Source organism: Budorcas taxicolor, chromosome 7 (genome assembly GCF_023091745.1).
Source record: "Budorcas taxicolor isolate Tak-1 chromosome 7, Takin1.1, whole genome shotgun sequence".
NCBI classification, from domain to species: domain Eukaryota; kingdom Metazoa; phylum Chordata; class Mammalia; order Artiodactyla; family Bovidae; genus Budorcas; species Budorcas taxicolor.
Genome location: NC_068916.1, coordinates 48,710,591 through 48,729,347, shown reverse-complemented (window position 1 = coordinate 48,729,347; position 18,757 = coordinate 48,710,591). Strand labels below are relative to the sequence as shown.

General features: G+C 44.8%; 1 protein-coding gene across 1 annotated transcript in view; it reads left to right on the top strand.

Annotated features, from left to right (window-relative positions):
* KLHL3 (kelch like family member 3) overlaps nt 1-18,757 on the top strand; it is a 118,266-nt gene that overhangs the window by 29,035 nt on the left and 70,474 nt on the right. Inside the window, exons 3-4 of the mRNA XM_052643643.1 lie at nt 339-445; nt 11,763-11,884. Of these exons, the coding sequence (XP_052499603.1) occupies nt 339-445; nt 11,763-11,884 (229 nt within the window). The remainder of the gene's footprint in view (nt 1-338; nt 446-11,762; nt 11,885-18,757) is intronic.

Genomic DNA, 18,757 nt, shown 5'->3' with positions numbered 1-18,757 from the left:
CACTGCTCATTGAGCTGCCCCCCTTTCTCAGTCGGAGCTGGTAGAGTTGGAGAGCAGAAATATGAAGACAGATGGAGGAGCCCTGAATTTGCAGCTACATTGTAGTTGGATCTCTACAGAGTTGAGTGCCTCAGGAAAGCATGAATGTCAGGCTTATCAAGGACTTGGAAAAGGTGATGAGTCCATTCCGCTGCCTGACTCAAGATATGGCAGAGCCGTTTGACAGCCATTGGACAGTGATAGTATGGAATGTGGGTGGGAGAAAAAAATACCCTCGTATGGCTGGGGGTGGGTGTTTGTGCTGTGACCCATCCTTTCCCCTCACTGGTGTCTTACAGCAAACAGCTATTGTGTGACGTGATGATTGTGGCAGAAGATGTCGAGATAGAAGCCCACCGTGTGGTCCTGGCAGCCTGCAGCCCCTACTTCTGTGCGATGTTCACAGGTATGAGGGGCAGACGATAAACGCACACCTGTGGGACTGCAGTCCCAACTGGGAGAATGTTGAGGGTGGTGGTGTGAGTGGGGGAGGAAAGAGAAGGCTCCACCCTGAGGGGCTTTTATGTGCCAGATTCTTTGCTCTGAACTATGGAGGTACAAAGAATTGTGATGGACTCATAGCCTCAGCCAGGTCAAGCTTGCAGCCCCTATTGCAGTTCACTCTGAGGAACAAAGGTAGAATCACAGTCCGTGAATTCTCAGACTTTGTTGTGTATCGTAATCATGTCGGGGAGCTTGTTAGAAATGTAGACTCTTGGGCTCACCCTCAGGCTTCTTCCCTCTCATTTTGCAGTCTGGGGACACTGAGACTGAGAGCAAGGAAGGGACTTGCCTGAGGTCACACGGTGAATGAGTGGAACTTGGCTTCTGGACTCCTGGCCCAGGGCTGGCTGGCCTAGCTGTTTCACATCTTGTCAGTCCTTAGCCATTTCTTCCAGGCGGGGCCTTGAGCCTCCTTTTGCCTTTTTACAGGAGTGTTGGGAGAGAGTGTGGCTCGGATAGTAAAGAAGCTGCTGCAGTGTGGAAGACCTGGGTTCAATCCCTGCGTTGGGAAGATCCCCTGGAGAAGGAAATGGCAACCCACTCCAATATTCTTGTGTGGGAAATTCCATGGACAGAGGAGCCTGGCCCGCTACAGTCCATGGGGTCACAAGAGTCAGACATGACTTAGCGACTAAACCTGGGAGAGAGTTGGGAGATGTGATGACGGGCTTGGGGTGGAAAGAGTAAGACAGAAGTATATTCACCATCTGCATTCTGTCTCAGCACCTTTGCCGGGAATCCCTGTTTCCTGGACATGCCAAACAGCCTTGTCCATCTGTTGCATGTGCGTTACTTCTGAGCCCGAATTCCCTTAAACCCATGGGCTGAGCTTCCTGTCTGCAGTACCTCGCAGCCCCTCCCCTGAGCCAGGCGCAGGCAGTGCTGTATCTATCATGGCTGACTGAAGGCCGGCTGGCCCGAGTATGGCCCTGGATGAGGTCTGCTGTCCCTTCCACATGTTCATTTGTACCCTGTGCTTCCTCTGAGTGTGGTCACTATCATTCTGCACTCCTGTCTGTTTCCTGGTGTCTGTGGTGCCCATGCTCTGGAGTCTCACGTACTCACTGCTTAACACCCTGCAGTTTATACTTCAGGTGCCACCTCCTCTCTGACCACCTGAGCCACAGTTCCATACTAGGTCTCCTTATACTCCACAACTCATCTCTGGTTTTTTTTTTTCATAACTCATCACTATCTGAAAATCATATTGATTAGTTGTTTAAGTATTTTTTTACCTGTGTCTCCTTATTGGAATATCAGTTCCATAAAGATTGGGATCTTGTTAGTTTTGTTTGTTTCCATATCCTGAGTACCTGGTACACACTAGCACTAAAATATTTTTAAATGAACAAAATGTCTCCCACCCTTGATTGTGAGTTCTTGGGCGCTCAGGGACCACGTCTTGTCACTGTCGAATCCTTAGTGTCCACTCCAGGGCCTGGTGTTTAGGAGACAGTGAACAACTGAAGGTTAAACGAATGAATGTGGGATTGCTAAGGATGGGTGAGTACAGGCATATTTTTCCTGAATAGGCTCTTGTCCTTTTCCTAAGGCAGGAGTGGTTCTTGATGGGGGATGGTGGTGGGAACTTAGAGCTTGTTATTTGAGAGTTCGCCATATGTGTCCTCTCTTGGCTGACCTCAACCTGGAGCTTTGTTTTTGCTAAGTGCACCAAGCCATGCTTCCCTCACTTTGAGCCTTGTACTAGGAATTCCATAATGCAGCCTGGAAAACCAGCTACTTTCATTACCTGGAAATTTTGAGCCACTTCTCTACAAATTTAGTTGCAACTTCAGTAAATAGCTCTGCCAGTCATTTTTCTCCATGTATGTGACTTTAAAAGTCTAGTATTAAAAGAGGAGTCCACTTGCAATTACAATGAATTATACTTTGGGCTCCATTTTTCTTTTTTTTTTGCTAATGAACTTGCCTCTGGGTTCATGGAAGTGCCTAAGCAAAAACAAAGTGTTTTTAAAAAGGGAGAGAAAATATGCTTCTGGATCAGATCTTGGATTCTAGTAATTTTAAGGAGAAGAGAATCAAGAGAAGAAAGCAGTCTAATGTGTGGCCCAGCCCATGGCTTCCATTGAATCTAGTTAATATCCATACTTCCATCCTTCTTTCCTTCCATCCATTGACCGTCTGTCCATCCATCCACCCACCCATCCACCTATCCATATGTTCATCCAAAGACTATGCATATATGTTCATTACAGAAAAAAAATAGAATAAGTAATACTTGATTAAAGTGTGTGCACGTTTTGAATCCTTGTGAGACATGTGTCTCAACTCCACAACACTTGGAACGGTTGTACCAGCATATGCTTCCATCAGCATTGTATCAGATTTGTATATTTTTTGAGGCCCTTTGATTTTGCTTAAATATTGGTAAACAGGTACAAGAAAAAAGTAACTGCAAAATTTTGTTCTCATTATCAGGTTAATGAAAAGGTCCAGCTGACACTTTTTAAGTCTGTTTCTATTGGCATGTTTAAGGCCCCAAAGAAGAGAAAATATATGTGGCTTTCTTCTGACTTGAGTGGTGTGATTAAGATCTTTTACTCAGGCTTAATGTGTTTTTATTTGTTTGTCTTCTGAGTTCATATTGCCCAAATGTCTGTCGATGGTCCCAAATATCAGCCCCACTCCTTGATAGTGTCCTTCCCATAACTTGGAATAAATATGAAACTGAGGTCTAAGTGTCCACAGGAGAGTGTCCAAAGGCAACCAGCCTGTGAGAGGATCTGGGATGGGCAGTCACCTGAATTGCAGTCTACTCCTTTAGAATAGTGTGATTGGAGAGGCCAGCAGGGCTGACCCTGTCCTTTTCCCTGTGAGTATGGAATACTTAAGATTCCCCTCAACCCCTTTCTCCCATCTAGCACCTCCATTCCAGGGGAAGATAATTTCCCCAAAACAGCCTAGTCACTTTTTTCCCCCTGTTTTTAGCATGCCCTTTACTATGGGTTCTGTGTACCTATAGTATTGGTACTCCATACAGATCCCTACATATCATCCAGAATTTTAAAAGCAGTCCCATTTTATGGTATTAAAAGAACTGAGTTCTAAAGAATATGTGGGCTCAGGAAAAGACATTTGAGCTCCATCCTACAAGAAGCCCTGGGAGTGAGCTGTCCCATTCTTCTGGTTCTAGTGTATTGACATTACACTCTGAGGCTGATTAGATTGGCTTTTTTTTTTTTTTTAAAGAAAAGTTGCTTTTAGATGCAGGTTGATATTCAACTGGTGTCTTTGACTATATGGTGACTAGAAATGAGGAGAGTCAGGAACGTGCTGGAGGTAAGAGGCAAGGGACTTGGAAGGAGTGGACACCAACCAGCCGAACAGTCAGGGCCAGGCTCTCTTACTCACCTCTAGGCAGGCACTCATGATGTAGAACCACTGTTTCGGGCTTTCTTCATGCCTGACTCCACCAGGCCTTGGACCATGTTTGTGTTCTGAGTGTCTGAATGATGTATTGATGTCTTTGAAGATCTTTGCATATCGTGCAGTTTAGCATGACTTAATCCAAAGCAATGGAGCAGGGAGGGAGGGAACACTAGGGAGTAGAATCTTTTCTTTGTATTAAGAGAGCCTTGAGGGAGTAGTCAGAATAGATAGGGTCTGGCCTCTGAGGATTTTGCCCCTAAGGAGTTAGAAGTTGGGTAGAATAGTTCAGGGGGGTAGGAAAAAAGGAAGATCAGAGCCTGTATGGGATTGAGGAGAAACAGCCTGGTCTTCCATGTGTCTTTTAGAGTTGGTTATCTCAGGGCAGAAGCTTACAATGTCATGGGATTTCTTCTTCCTGTCCCTAACACACCACATCAAAGTCAGATGTCCTTTTGTGGCTTAAGTGTCCTAGATTTGAGGGTGATGGGTGCGGTAGTCATGTCTAAAAATATGTTGCTCTTGATATAGAAATGGTGACTTTTTTTTCAAGAATTGATTTGGGTGTCATTCAAGCCTGGGTTGATGTAGTTCAACACAGGCTTGTGTAGCACCCTGGAAAAGAGACTATTGTTCAGACACCTACCAGCATCCATTAAGGTGCAACTGATTTGACCAAGATGGTCTGGGGTAGACTTGTCTGCACTTGACATAGCTCAGTCTTGAAATTTCAGATCTCCACTGGAGAGAACCACGGGATGGAAATTTTTTATGAGTGTTCATGGAGGAGGTTTGGAGTTGTTGATGCAAAGGCCTCTTTGGTAATGACACCTTAACTAGGGGATGGTGTAGTATCTTAGAAAGGGCTTTGGAGCCATTATGACCTGATTCCAGCAACTGATAGGTTTGTAAGCAGTTACTTAACCTCTGTGATCCTGTTTTCTTGTTTGTGAGACTGGAATAATAACAATAAGCAGGGAACAGATACAGGTAAGGGAAATAAGACACCCAGTACAGAATGAAAGTGTGAAAGTGTTAGTTGCTCAGTCATGTCCGACTCTTTGTGACCCCATGGACTGTAGCCCGCCAGGTTCCTCCATCCATGGGATTCTCCAGGCAAGAATACTGGAGTGGGTTGCCATTGCCTTCTCCAGATTTTCCCGACCCAGGGATTGAACCCAGGTTTCCCACCTTGCAAGCAGACTCTTTGCTATCTGAGCCACCAGGGAAGAGCACCCAACACAGAATAGGTACTTAGTAAAGCTAACTCTTATTATGTGTAGGGCCCGTCATAGTTTATACAGCTCATGTGGATGTGTGGGGAGGCTCTGATACCTGCTGCCCTGGTGGTGGTGAGGGTTGACATGAAACATCTCTGGCTACATAGGCATTTCCTTCCTGATTTGATCCTCCACCTGAGGAGAAAGACCTCTCCAGGTGGAGGAAGGCTGAGATTCCAGGGAGGCTGGGTGCTGGGGTGATCTCCAGCACTGCAGCTCTGCTGAATCCTGCTGCTGCACTCCTCACACTCTCATTATCTCCTTTGAATGTCACACGGCTTTGGCATAAAGGCAGGGCCAGGAATGTCCTTATTTCACAGGAGACAGAGGTCAACCTTTTGCAGTTATCTGGCATAGATGGCTCACCTGCAAACCTTACCTGCAGGAGGCTTTGGCTGGGATTCAGCAAGGTGGCAGGTTATTTCTTTTCCTCATGTGATGCTAACATGTGGCACAGGTCTCAACTCTAGCCAAATGAGTTGGCATTTAGGACTCAGACAGATGAAGGTTAGGGGTGAGAGAGTATAATAACCATCCTAACACCCGGGCAGGATCATTGTGCAGAGGGTAAGGATCTTCTGTTTTCTTTTTACCCAGATCATGAAACTTAATTTCAACAGTAAGGATTCAACTGAGGAGTGAAGAAGAGTTCTGTAACACAAGGACTCCTGAATGCACTTTTTCTTCCCTTTGCTGTACAGCTTCGAGGGGTGGCTGGTGTTCTGTGTCTGGCTCTTTGGAAAGACCTCACAGCCATTCTACCATTCCTTTCTCGCTCTTGAGGCTCCTTTGGCTGAATAATGGGGTTGGGTTTCTATCAGCAGTCTAGGATATGAGCCAGTGATTTTCTAGCCCTCCTGTCTTATGTGGTGGTGAAAGATTTTCCTCCATGGCTCCTCAAGATGCACCTTTCCCCCCTTTGGGCAGTCCTACACCTAAAAAGAGCTCTGTTGTGCACGTGAGCTTCTTTGGTGGCTTTGACAGTAAAGAATCTGCCTGCAGTGCAGGAGACTCAGGTTTGATTCCTGGTTTGGAAAGATCCCCTGGAGAAGGAAATGGCCACCCACTCCAGTATTCTTGCCTGGAAAATCCCATGGACAGAGGAGCTTGGTGGCTGCAGTCCCTGGGGTCACAAAGAGTCAGAACAACTAACACTTTCACACTTTGGTGCATGTGATGTGCTTGCTAGGTTGAGACTATGCCTTGCTCTCCTGGGCTCTCTATGCTTCTTGGAGACTTCTAGGTGCTGGTCTGAAGGTAGAGTCTGAAGATTTAAAGAAGTTTAAGATGTAGTCCCTTAGTCTAGCTGCCATCGTCTTTCACCCAGTTTACTGCAGCAGCCTTCTAATTTGTCAACCTGCCCCCATTTTGTTCCGTCAATCCCAACCCATTTTCTACACTGTAGCTATAGTCATATTTACTAAATAAAAATCTAATGTATTCCTTACTTGCTTAAAGTCTGTCAGGGGCTCCCCATTGCCCTTAGAATGAAGTCTAAACTTCTCTGCATGGTGTACAAGGCCCTCAAGTTGTCCAGAGCCTGCTTGTATCTTCAGCCATCTGTCCCCCTTCCTCCTTTTATATGCTGTGCTTCTGCCAGACTCAAATTTTTGTGGCCCCAGAATAGGTCAGGTTCATCAGTCTGATGAGACCAATGGATTCTTTCCACAAAAAAGTAAATATGTGCTCCTGTATGCTCATTATTTTACATACAGTTCAGGGTAGAGGAATTCCTGCTTAAGAGCCTTTTAAATTAAATTAAGTCTCCTTTTCTAGCATTTAACACACTTTGAAATTGCTGGTTTACTCATCTTTCTACTAGTTTGAGCTCCATGAGGGCTGCGAACATGACTTGTTCACCATTGTGTCCTTGGGCCTTGCCCATAGGGACTGTTTGATACTTGCTTATTGAGTGAATGAACAAACAAATATCTGCCCTTGCTAGGTAGATCAAGATCTATCTGAAAGAACAGGATATGATGTTAACAGAGGATGAAAAATGTACAACTTTCATTTTCTTTCTTTTTCTTTTTTAAATTCAAGTATAGTTGCTGTTACAACATAAGTTACAGGTGTACAATAAAATTCACAATTTTTAAAGCTTATACTCCATTTATGGTTATTATACAATACTGACTATATTCCCTGTGTTGTACAATATATCCTCATAGCTTATTTTCTTAATTTATTTTAAAAATATTTATATATTATTTTTGGCTATGCTGGGTCTTCACTGCTGCATGGGGGCTTGCTCTAGCTGCAGAGAGCAGGGCCTGCTCTCTAGCCGTATGTTGGCTTCTCATTGTGTGGTTCTCTGGTTGCAGAGCACAGACTCTAGGTGCATAGGCTTCAGTATCTGTGGCCCGTGGGCTCAGTAGTTGTGGCTCGTGGGCTCTAGTGCACAGGCTCAGTAGCTGCAGCACACAGTAGTTTTGCTCTGCAGAATTGGGATTCTCCTGGACCAGGAATTGAACTGGTGTTACCTGCACTGCAAGGCAGACTCTCAACAACTGGACTACCAGGGAAGCCCTGTAGCTTATTTTATACCTAATAGTTTGTACCTCTCCATCCCCTCCCCTCTTCCTTCTCTGCTAGTAACCACTGATTTGTTCTTTATTTCTGTGAGTCTGATTCTTTTTTGTTGTATCCACTAATTTGTTGTATTTTTTAGATATCACATATATGATACGATACAGAATTTATCTTTCTCTGTCTGATATTTTTCACTTTAGCATAATACTCTCCAAGTCCATCCATGTTGCTGCAAATAGCAAAATTTCATTCTTTTTGATGGCTAAGTAGTATTCCATCATATATACAGACCACATTTTCTTCATCTACTTATCTGTTGATTGATGCTTTGGTTGCTTCCATATCTCGGCAATTATAAATAATGTTTCTGTGAACATTGGTATGCATGTATCTTTTTGAATTATTGTGTTTGTTTTTTCTGGGGGGGGATAGGATATACAGCCAGGAATGGAATTCCTAGGTCATATGGTATTTCTATTTTTAGTTTTTTGAGAAACTTCCATACTGTTTTCCACAGTGGCTATACCAATTTACATTCCCACAAACGGTGGGAGGGTTCCCTTTTCTCCACATCCTCACCAGCTTATGTTATTTGTGTTCTTTTTGATGATAACTGTTCTGACAAGTGTGAGGTAATATCTCATTGTGGTTTTGATGTGCCTGTCACAGGTGATTAGTCGTGTTGAACATCTTTTCATGTACTTGTTGGCCATCTGCATTTCTTCTTTTCTGAAAGTTCAGAGTCTGAGGTGGCTGGGCTGGGCCTCTTGGGAAAAATCAGCAGAAGAGGGCTCTTGGGTTAACCTTGAAGATAGACGGACTTACAGGGCTTATGTTCTGTCCTCTAGAAATATTTTGTCAAAGTAGCAGAGGTGAGTGAAAGAGCAAAATGAAGACGCCTTTGATGATTTTCTTCTTCAGAATTAACTGTAGTCTGTGGACTGATGAGATGTCAAGAGAAAGCCTCTCTTTTTTCTTTCTTTCTCTGCTCCAGCAAGTATTTAAGTGCTTGTTATATGTCAAATGAGCTTCCCTCATGGCTCAGACAGTGAAGAATCTGCCTGCAATTCAGGAGACCTTGGTTTGATCACTGGGTTAGGAAGATCCCCTGGAGAAGAGAATAGCTACCCACTCCAGTATTCTTGCCTGGAGAATCCCATGGACAGAGGAGCCTGGCAGGCTACAGTCCATGGGGTCACAAAGATTTGGACAGGACTGAGCTACTAACACTTTCACTCTTCACTTTAGGAATACTTTTGTCAAGGTCATTAGTTAGGGTCAGGTTTAAATTATAGAGGGATTTATTAAAAATGACATGAGGTCTAAAGTTAGGCCAAAGGTTGAAGTCCCAGCCCTGCCCTCTAACTAGCTGTGTGCAAATACCTCTTGATATGCCAATTCTATAATTTATAAATTGGAAGCAATATCTCATACCTCCTGGGGTTGTTACAAGGACTAAATGAAATAATGTGTGCAAACCCTGAGGGCCTGGCATGTAGCAGCAACTATTATTACTAACACATTCAGGGTTTGTTTAAGCTGACATCTTTGTTTGATGCAGTAATTTCTACTGGTTCACAGAGATATTAAATTGGATTTTACAAGTCCTTATGATTTATATTAATATAAGTCTCCAATTTCCTATAACGGAAATTCATCAGATAAGATATGGTCTTTGAGGCCCTAGATTTTTCTCCAATTTTTCCTTGCTGTTGGAATTTTAAGTACTTAGTGCAGAAATTTTTGATTCATATAAAGAAGCAAGGAAAAAAAAATCCCATTGTCTAGAAAACTGTATCTTAACATTTTCTGGGTATTCAAGATTGATGAAAATGATTGTTCATCTCATCAGAAAATCAAACTTTTGCCCATATGTACAAATATTTTCATACAATTTCAGGAGATTCCACTTTTTTACCCCCAAGATACAAAACCGTAACCTGACTCCCAAACTCTACTTCCATAGAGAGCAAGCAATCAGACCAGGCTCTCTCTGATTTCACACTCACTGAAGACTTCCGAGTCTCTTGATTCTTGTAGTCAGGTTGCTTTTTTTTTTCTCCTCCCAGCCTTTTTTCTAAGGTCCAAGTTCTTAAACTGAGAATTGGCTATCTTTGATGATCTTTTGCAGTATCATTACCAACTGGATCTTTGCTAGTGAACATCTTCATAGCTGTTTAGAGAGAGGAATTTAACTTTTGATTTCCTTATGTGTGTGTTCTTGTTTGTCATGGAGTATATTCAAGAGAGAGATTGAGAAAGCTTGTTTCATGGATAGAGGAGAAACTCACCATCTTTTCCTGTTTCCTCTTTGCCTCTTTGTCCTGTCTCAGGGCTCTTTGTGCTGAGGCCATTTTGCTGGCTTCTACCGGCAGTCAGAGAGAAGAGAATAGACTGGGGATCACTGGGCTGCCTGATCAGTGGGAGCCCGCAGGGTTTGGAATAGGTCTCTGCACCCCCATCTTTCCTCCCTCTCCGGCGTCACTTGTATCTAGAGTGTGTCAGGCTGGGAACTGTGGGTTGATGGAGGAATCATGCATAGTCCGTGCAGCCTGGAGGTGGGCGTCTGCAGCCCACGGGCTGTACTGTCCTGTGTTTGCTTGGCTCCAGTGCACAGATTCCACAGACAGAAAACAACCGCCCAGGCTCTGTTTTCACACTCACGTAAGGACTTCTGAAGCCCCATTTCTTGCAGTCACGTTGCCCTGCATTTCAGTCTACAAGGACACATCTTGCCTGTCTTTTCCTCCTGAAACCAGCAACCTTGGTTGAATGAGCCTGGCTCTAGACAGAGCTGTGTGCGCTGTACAGAGAGAGCAGGCTGCTGTCAGGGGCCTCAGGACTGCACACTCATGGTGCCTCTGCTGCCCTAGTTCACAGGCCTGTGTTCTCTCCTTCTTGGATGGTTGTCAGGGCCTCCCATCTGTTCTCCCTGCCACTGGTCCAGCCTCCACCAATGTGTCCAAAATTTCATTCAAAGACACCCATCTGTTGATGTCATTCCCTCATTTAAAACCATTCAGTGGTGCTACTCTTAGGATAAAGTCCCAACTCATTTGCATGGTTAACTGGGCTCTGCGAGTCCTCTCCTAGCTGTCTCTCCAGCCTCCTTCCTCTCACTGTCACTCCACATATCAGCCATGCTACCCTCTCACTGTTTCCCACATTTATCCTTTTGGTACCTTTCTGTTGCTGCACTGATGGTTCCTGCATCCAGCTCATCTTTCCTCACCTTGCTGCTTGTGGAATAGCCAACTCAAATGTGACTTCCTCTTAGGAGGCCTTCCAGGATTCCGCAAATAGGGTGTGTTGCTCCATCTTCTGCATTCTTTGGATTTAGCATACCACACTGACTACTAGTGTGGACTCTAGAGTCAGACTGCTGGCTTTCAAGTCTCGCCTGGCCCCTTCCCACATGTGTGACTGTAGGCAAAGTGAATTACCTTTGCTCTTGTGCCTCAGTTCCTTTATCTGTCATATGGGGATGTTAAGAATAATGCTCTTAAGTCATTGATTAAAAGAGGCAGTAGTTTAAAGTGCTAAGCCCAGTGCTTGGCCATAGTTAGCACTCAATAATTGGTTTAACAAAAAGAGTTGTTCTACTGGTACTTTGCACATCTCTCATCATCTCATATAGTTTAATATTTCTGCCCTACTAGACCAAGTGCTCCTTGAGGACAGGTTCATATCTTGTTCACTTTCTCTGGCCCCCTGTGTACAAGTTTGCAGGAACTTGGTTGAATGCTTTCTTGTGTATAGATTTGCCTTCAAAATGAAAAGGGGCAATGGATAGAGTTAGGGAATGCCTGAGATTGGGCTTGTGGATGATCACAGACCCGAAGTTGATGTGACCTTGATGTCCGCTAGTGTGTCCTACTCTGTGGCTGAGTGTTCCTTTTGCTGGCTCCAGGAGCACAGATAGTGCTTTTATTTTGCCAAGACAGGGTAGGAGACCATGGGAAAGTTAAGCACATCCTAGGCACCAAGTTCATGTCCATTTTGTTTTTTTTTGAACTGTAGGTGACATGTCTGAGAGTAAAGCCAAGAAGATAGAAATCAAGGATGTGGATGGGCAGACCCTGAGTAAGCTGATTGACTATATCTATACGGCTGAGATTGAGGTGACTGAAGAGAACGTCCAGGTAAACTCAGCTCCAGCTAATAGCTCAGTGTATCATATACTCAGCCCCTCCCCACCACGCCCCATTTACATCATCATTTCGTTTAACCCTCACAACAATTCAGTTGGTAACTGCAGAGGAAACTGAAGCTTCAAAGAGAGTGGGTGACTTGTCCTGAGATACATGGCCAGGGCAAACGACCCTCGTATCCTGCCTGCCTGACCATGGGACCCATGTTTTTAACCACTAGGCCATAATCCCTCAGAATGAGCTTGAGCCCCAGAGCAGAAAGTCTTTAACTCATGCTGGTTCAAACTCTTTCAGCCTGGGTGACCCCTCTTCTCCCCAGTCATCGTCTCATCTCGGATTTTGAGTATTGGCTTGTGAGGCTGTTCAGAGTTTTTCTCGTGTCAGTGTTAGTCAGTGAAGTGCCCTGAGCCCATGGAGGTGGATTGTCTGTGCCTCTGCCTCCTTTTGCCGCCCTGGTCTCTTTCTCAGCCATCTGGAGCCTAGGAAAGAGGAATCAGCAAAGACACTGCTTCACCCAAAGGTGTGTGTCCTTACTGTGGGGTGTGAGACATCAGTGTCCTGACTCCGAAGGTGGGATGGTGGAGGGTGTCGCCCGCTCTGGAAGCCTATGAACCACCAGGCCAAATGCAGACACAAGATGTGCTATTTCTTATCATTAAGGATCTTGCTATTAAAGTAATGGAAATTATATGGGATATGAAAGGTTTTTCTTCCTTTTTTTTTTTAAAGCAAAATTCTACCTTATATTGTGAGAGAGATAAATTAAACTATATGAGATGATGATAGATATGCAAACTACCATGACGTATTTCTCTTATTCAGAACACCATGCCCTTTTTAGGGCTGAGGTGTTTGGGAGGCCACATTGGTAATTGTGTATTCATTCCATCCGGCCAGAATGTTTGAGGGCCTCTCATATGCCAAACACTTTGTTGGGCACTGTGTTTGTACCAGTGAGCAGAGGTGATTCCATTGTCTCCTTTCATGGAATTTGTGTTCTAGGGTGAAGACAGACACTCATCTGTCTTGTGTGTCTAATAGGCACACAAGTAATGTTTATATATAAATTGTGGTAAGTCCTTTGAAGGAGAGGAACAATTTGAATGAAGTGGGGAATCTAGGAAGGGCTCTTTCAGGAGATTTGAGCTGAGGACTGAAGGATGGGTAGAAGTTAGTTTTGTGTGGTAAATGGTACTCTGGTAGGGGTGTGAAGTGAAGTGAAGTGAAGTGAAGTCGCTCAGTTGTGTCCAACTCTTTGCGACCCCACGGGCTGTAGCCTACCAGGCTCCACAGGCAAACCGAGGGTCTGAGGCACCCTGCATTTGGACCTGTAGAGCCTGCCCAGGGTATAGCCTGTTTTTGTCTCTGGCTCCTAGACAGACTTTTGGGTGGTATAGTTTCTACAGTGATCTAGTCTAATCCTTCCTCGCCCTTTTAAAACTGAAATATCTTTTATGCACAGTAAAATGCATAGCCATTCCATTATTTCTGGTCTTTCCCATCCAGAGTGGAGTGGGCAATGCCATGGGTACATACTAGGTCAAGCAGCAAAATTTAAGCAGCTGAATAACTTTTGGGCAGTAACAGCAAGTGCAAAGTAATTTAGTATAAAATATGTATAGGGCATGTGTGGAAAAAAATTTTTTTAAATGGGTGATAGTTATATGAAATCACCATGTTTTAAAAATTCATTTAGGTGCTTTTGAGACTGATATAAATGTTGAGATTTACAAAATGTAGGAAATTATATCCTTTGCAACTTTAATGAAAAATGCTAGATGTCAACCTAAAAAATGGGTAGGGGGTAAATATTTTTCTAAATCTTTTATTAGAGATACTATAAACATGAAAGTGATCGAGGAATGTGCAGAAAAGAGTTAACATGGCAAGCCTGCTTGCTATCTTCAGAAAGGCTTGCTTACAAGGTCAGTCTTCATCCGGAGTCTGGCAACTTGGATTTTGAGAGAGTTCCCACTCCTCTAGTGATAATGGTAGTAGCTCGCACTGCTTAAACTGTTTGTGCAAGCAATATGGTTTATGCCGATCACCTGCTTTCCTCCTGAGAGTTTGGAATTTTAGCCCATGCTAGGCAGAAGGTGCCTGTGTAACTGACACCTGACACACGTCTTGGCCTCTCAGAGTCAGGCTAGCTTTCCTGGTTGATAATGTTTTGCACGTGTTGTCACAGTTCATTGCTGGAGGGATTAAGTGCGTTTTCTGTGACTCCTTCGTAGAGGACTCCTGGAAGCTTGTGGCTATTATTCTCCAAAATTTGCCCCATGTACCTTTTCCCTTTGCTGATTTTGCTTTGTATCCTTTCAAGGTAATAAATCTTAGCTGTACTCATAGTGAGGAAAACTAGAGCTTCTCTGACACCCCCACTAACATTCTGCCTCAAGGATCAGTTTTCTCATTTGTAAAACAGGAATCATAATAGTGCCCATTCTGTTGGGTGGTCATGAGTTAGACTGTCTGCCTTTAAATCTCGGCTCCACCATTTTCTAGCTGTGTGATCCCAAGCGAGGTACTTAACCTCTCTGTGCCTCAGTGTTCTTGTCTGTCTCATGGGCATAATAATAGTGCTTAACCTCTTAGGGTTGGCGTGAGCATTAAATGAATTACTACAGGTAAAGCACTTAGGAGAGTGTGCCAGCAGACAGGGTAGGCACAGAGAGCAGTGTGAACACAGAAGCGTTTTCACCAAGGAGCACATGTCTGAAGCGGGAGACAGGTGGCCAGGCAAATGGGTGCCCTCCATTGTGGTAGGGGCCAGAGTGGAGGTACCCAGGAAGCAGAGTGTTCATCACCACCTTGATGAGGGTGGTTAAGGGCAGACCTCACTGAGGATGCATGGTGTGTGCAGGCCTGCCTCCTCTTCTGCCTGTCTGTGACCCCGCTGGCCCGTGAGACCCTGGAGGGACCTGCTGTGTTCAGTATTATCTGGGAGTGAGGAGAGGCTGCATGTGCAGGGACTCCCCTGGGAAGCACAATGTGGAATAAAACTCTGCAGTTTGGAATCAATCGTATATGTGAACTAGTTTCCTTTTTTTCCGTAACTTTATGGTTTGGTCAGGGATGACCTTGTGGGAAAACCAAAACTGGTTAAGAGAAAGTTTTAGATCAAAATGTGGCTGCTTCCTCCTGCTGTGATGTATCTATTTGTTGAGAGTTGCTCACAAGCTGTCTATGAAGACAGTATGTGTGAGGATTCATTGCACTGAGGGCGTGTACACAGAGGTTCCTGGGAAAACAAGGGTTAGAGACTTGGGCCTTGGTTAAATGGCTGGGAGATTATGCCCTGCCTCTCTTTCCAGCCACACATACCTTGGAGAGACTGAACTGCCCTTCTACAGTGGCGGCAACAATTCGTAACTGATTCTTATCAATACTCACTGTAAGCAAAGCACGTGTTGATCATGCATTATTTTGTTTCACATGCATTATTTCGTTTAATTATTGTAACCACTACTGGAAGGTTCTACTGTGATTCTTCTCTTACGGTTGAAGGAACTGATGTTGCGAGGGGTGACATGGACATTACCCACAGTCACACAGGTAGTTAGTGGTGGAGTTGGGGTTTGAATCCAGCTCTCTCTAATTTGCTGTACCCTGTTGATGTGGTCAACTCGAATTTCTTATGAAGTGCATGATCAGAATCTTGACTTCAGCTTGTATTAATGAATAATAAAAACCAGTGTAACTAAGGATTCCCTATGCACCAAACACTGTGTTACTTGCTTTAAATGTATTATTTCATTTGAGTCCAATGACAAGCCTTTAAGGTGGTACTATTACTACACCTTTATGGCAGAAAGTGAAGAGGAACTAAAAAGCTTCTTGATGAAAGTGAAAGATGAGAGTGAAAAAGTTGGTTTAAAGCTCAACATTCAGAAAACTAAGATCATGGCATTCAGTCCCATCACTCCATGGGAAATAGATGGTGAAACAGTGGAAACAGTGTCAGACTTTATTTTTTTGGGCTCCCAAATCACTGCAGATGGTGACTGCAGCCATGAAATTAAAAGACGTTTACTCCTTGGAAGGAAAGCTATGACCAACCTAGACAGCATATTGAAAAGCAGAGACATTACTTTGCCAACAAAGGTCTGTCTAGTCAAGGCTATGGTTTTTCCTGTGGTCATGTATGGATGCGAGAGTTGGACTGTGAAGAAAGCTGAGCACCGAAGAATTGATGCTTTTGAACTGTGGTGTTGGAGAAGACTCTTGAGAGTCCCTTGGACTGCAAGGAGATCCAACCAGTCCATTTTGAAGGAGATCAGCCCTAGAATTTCTTTGGAGGGAATGATGCTGAAGCTGAAACTCCAGTACTTTGGTCACCTCATGTGAGGAGTTGACTCATTGGAAAAGACTCTGATGCTGGGAGGGATTGAGGGCAGGAGGAGAAGGGGATGACAGAGCATAACATGGCTGGATGGTATCACCGACTCAATGGACGTGAGTTATAGTGAGCTCCGGGAGATGGTGATGGACAGGGAGGCCTGGCGTGCTGCAATTCATGGGGTCGCAAAGAGTTGGACATGACTGAGCAACTGAACTGAAGTGAACTGATTACTATCTTCATTTTACTGTTGAGGAGTCAGAGGCAGAGAGAGGTTAAGTAATTTGCCTTTAGTCACATGGCTGAGAAGTGGAGAAGTCAAAATTCTAAGTGACACTATACTTCCATAAAATTTTTTTTCTAAATGTTCTAAGTGAAACATTTAATCACAGTGTAGTTCTGCTAACTCTCCTGTACACCCCTACCCCCACCCCTTTCTTCTTTCTCTCAGTAACTTTTTGTTTAGCAGTGTTTCTGTGGCAGGACTCATGCCTGGTGCTGGCAGAGGCAGAACTTGCTGTGTGTGGTGGGGGTGGGGGGCAGGGGGCAGAGGCCCTGGACAGCTTTGTCATCTGGTCCTCTGACTGGTACCCTCCCTTTGTGCATGGCCCTACTTCTCTGAAATTCCAGGAGTAGGTGCTTTGTGAGGCAGGGCATTTCCTTTTGTTTTTGTTAAAGGAAACAAACTCTGTGACGGGATATCCTCTGCTGGGTTTTCATGTTATCTGAGGGAGAGAAAAAAAACAGGGCCTGCGCATGGAAAATGGAGGGGAAGCCATTTGCAAGCTGGAGGGGAACCTGTAAACTGTTTGCTGAGGGTCATTCCAGGGCCTGTTTTCCCAGAACCAAAATGCTGAGACAGCAAGAGGCGAGCTGAAAGTTTTTAACTCAGGGTCATCTTCCCTTCCTGCAGTGGTTCCAGCCAACTGCTCCTTTTCAGGTCTCAGCCTCCTTCCAAGGGCCAAGCCACACAGCCCTAGCAGTTCTACCAGGACAGTCTTGCTTCCAAGCTGAGGACCTGCGCTTGGCCTCTTGTTCCTAATCTTGTTACTGCTACCGCTTGAGGGAGTCGAGCTGCAGGCAAGAGAAAAGAAGAGTAAATCATTTTCCAGCCTTGGCTGTAGGAGGGGGAAGTGAAGACCCCCTCCTGGATGTTTTTCGCTCTTTCGTAGCCTCTGAGGACCTGTGTTGCTTCTCCTTGGGTGCAGCCCCCAGAGCTCCACTGGGCCAGGCCCCTATTTATCCCTGAGACTCAGCAATTGAGCAGGGATACAGCACTCTGACTCCCTTGGCTCTTCTTCACGCCTTCCTGTGTGAAGCAGCAGTGGGAAGACCACGGCATAAGATCGAAGAGAGGGAAGGGGCAATTAGAGAAGCCACCAGCCTGCTCATTTTGGGATGTCAGCTTGGGAACACTTTAGGGCAGGGGTGGACCCAAGCAGGATGGGGGAAGCTCTGAGAGTTTCTGTCTGCCACGTGGGTTTTGTGAACAGTGAGGAAGTTGAAAGCTGTGTGGGTAGCTGTATCCAGGGAGGTTTTAAAAACTGAAAGTATAATCTAGGGAGTGTGTTCAGGAAGTATTTATTATTTCATTTCTTTGGGTAGTTGTCATGAGGTTGAAAATTTTAGCACCAAACTGTGCAACTGACTTTGTGGTAAAGAAGAGGGCAAGGGAGAGGGGGTGTGTGTCTCTGGCATGACAGCATTTTAGCTTGGCTGGGATGCAGTCTCAGGGGTGGGGATTGGACTCTCAGAAATTCCTTCTCTGCGGCACTAAAGGGCTGCTGTCCATTGCATCCTCTGATCACATCTGACCCCTGAGTATATGCTGGACAGCATTGGATTACTCCTCCCCACCAGGCCTTCTCAGTGTAACTGAATACAAGTTCCTTGTTCCTGGGGTGAACAACTGTCCCAGTTTGTCCAGAATTGAGGGCTCTCCTGGGACACAGGACTTGAGTGCTAGAACTGGCAAGGTCTCAGCAAACTGGGATGGTCGGTCAACTCATGGCCTGGCTTTAGGGTTTGTAGCTGGTGCTGGTTTAGGGCACGTGTTATGGAGGTCATTTGGGGAGTTTGGAACACAGCTTTCCTTTCCTGGTATGTATTCAGCAAGAATGGTTAATGGTTCTCCACTTTACTAGCAGGCCGAGACTAATCTGGTCCTGGAATCTGTTTGGCTAGGCTGAGCAAGCTCACAGGTTAATTGAGTTCCCCAGTTTATAGCTGCTTTGTGGGAATGGAGCTTAGGTGGTCAGATTTGGAGCCTGACTGTGTTCATTTACCGTCTCAAACTCTCCAGAGGGTGATCTTATCTTTTTCCTTCTCTGGAATGAATCAGTGGTTCAGAAAATACCAAGAACGTGATGGTAATATACAGTTGTCTTGCTGGGTAGAAGAGAGAGGGGAGAGGAAGGAGAGAGCGGAGAGGAAGGAGAGAGCGGAGAGGAAGGAGAGAGCGGAGAGGAAGGAGAGAGATGTTTTCTAGAACTCAGCTGTCATGAAGGAGAGGCCTCATCTTGCAG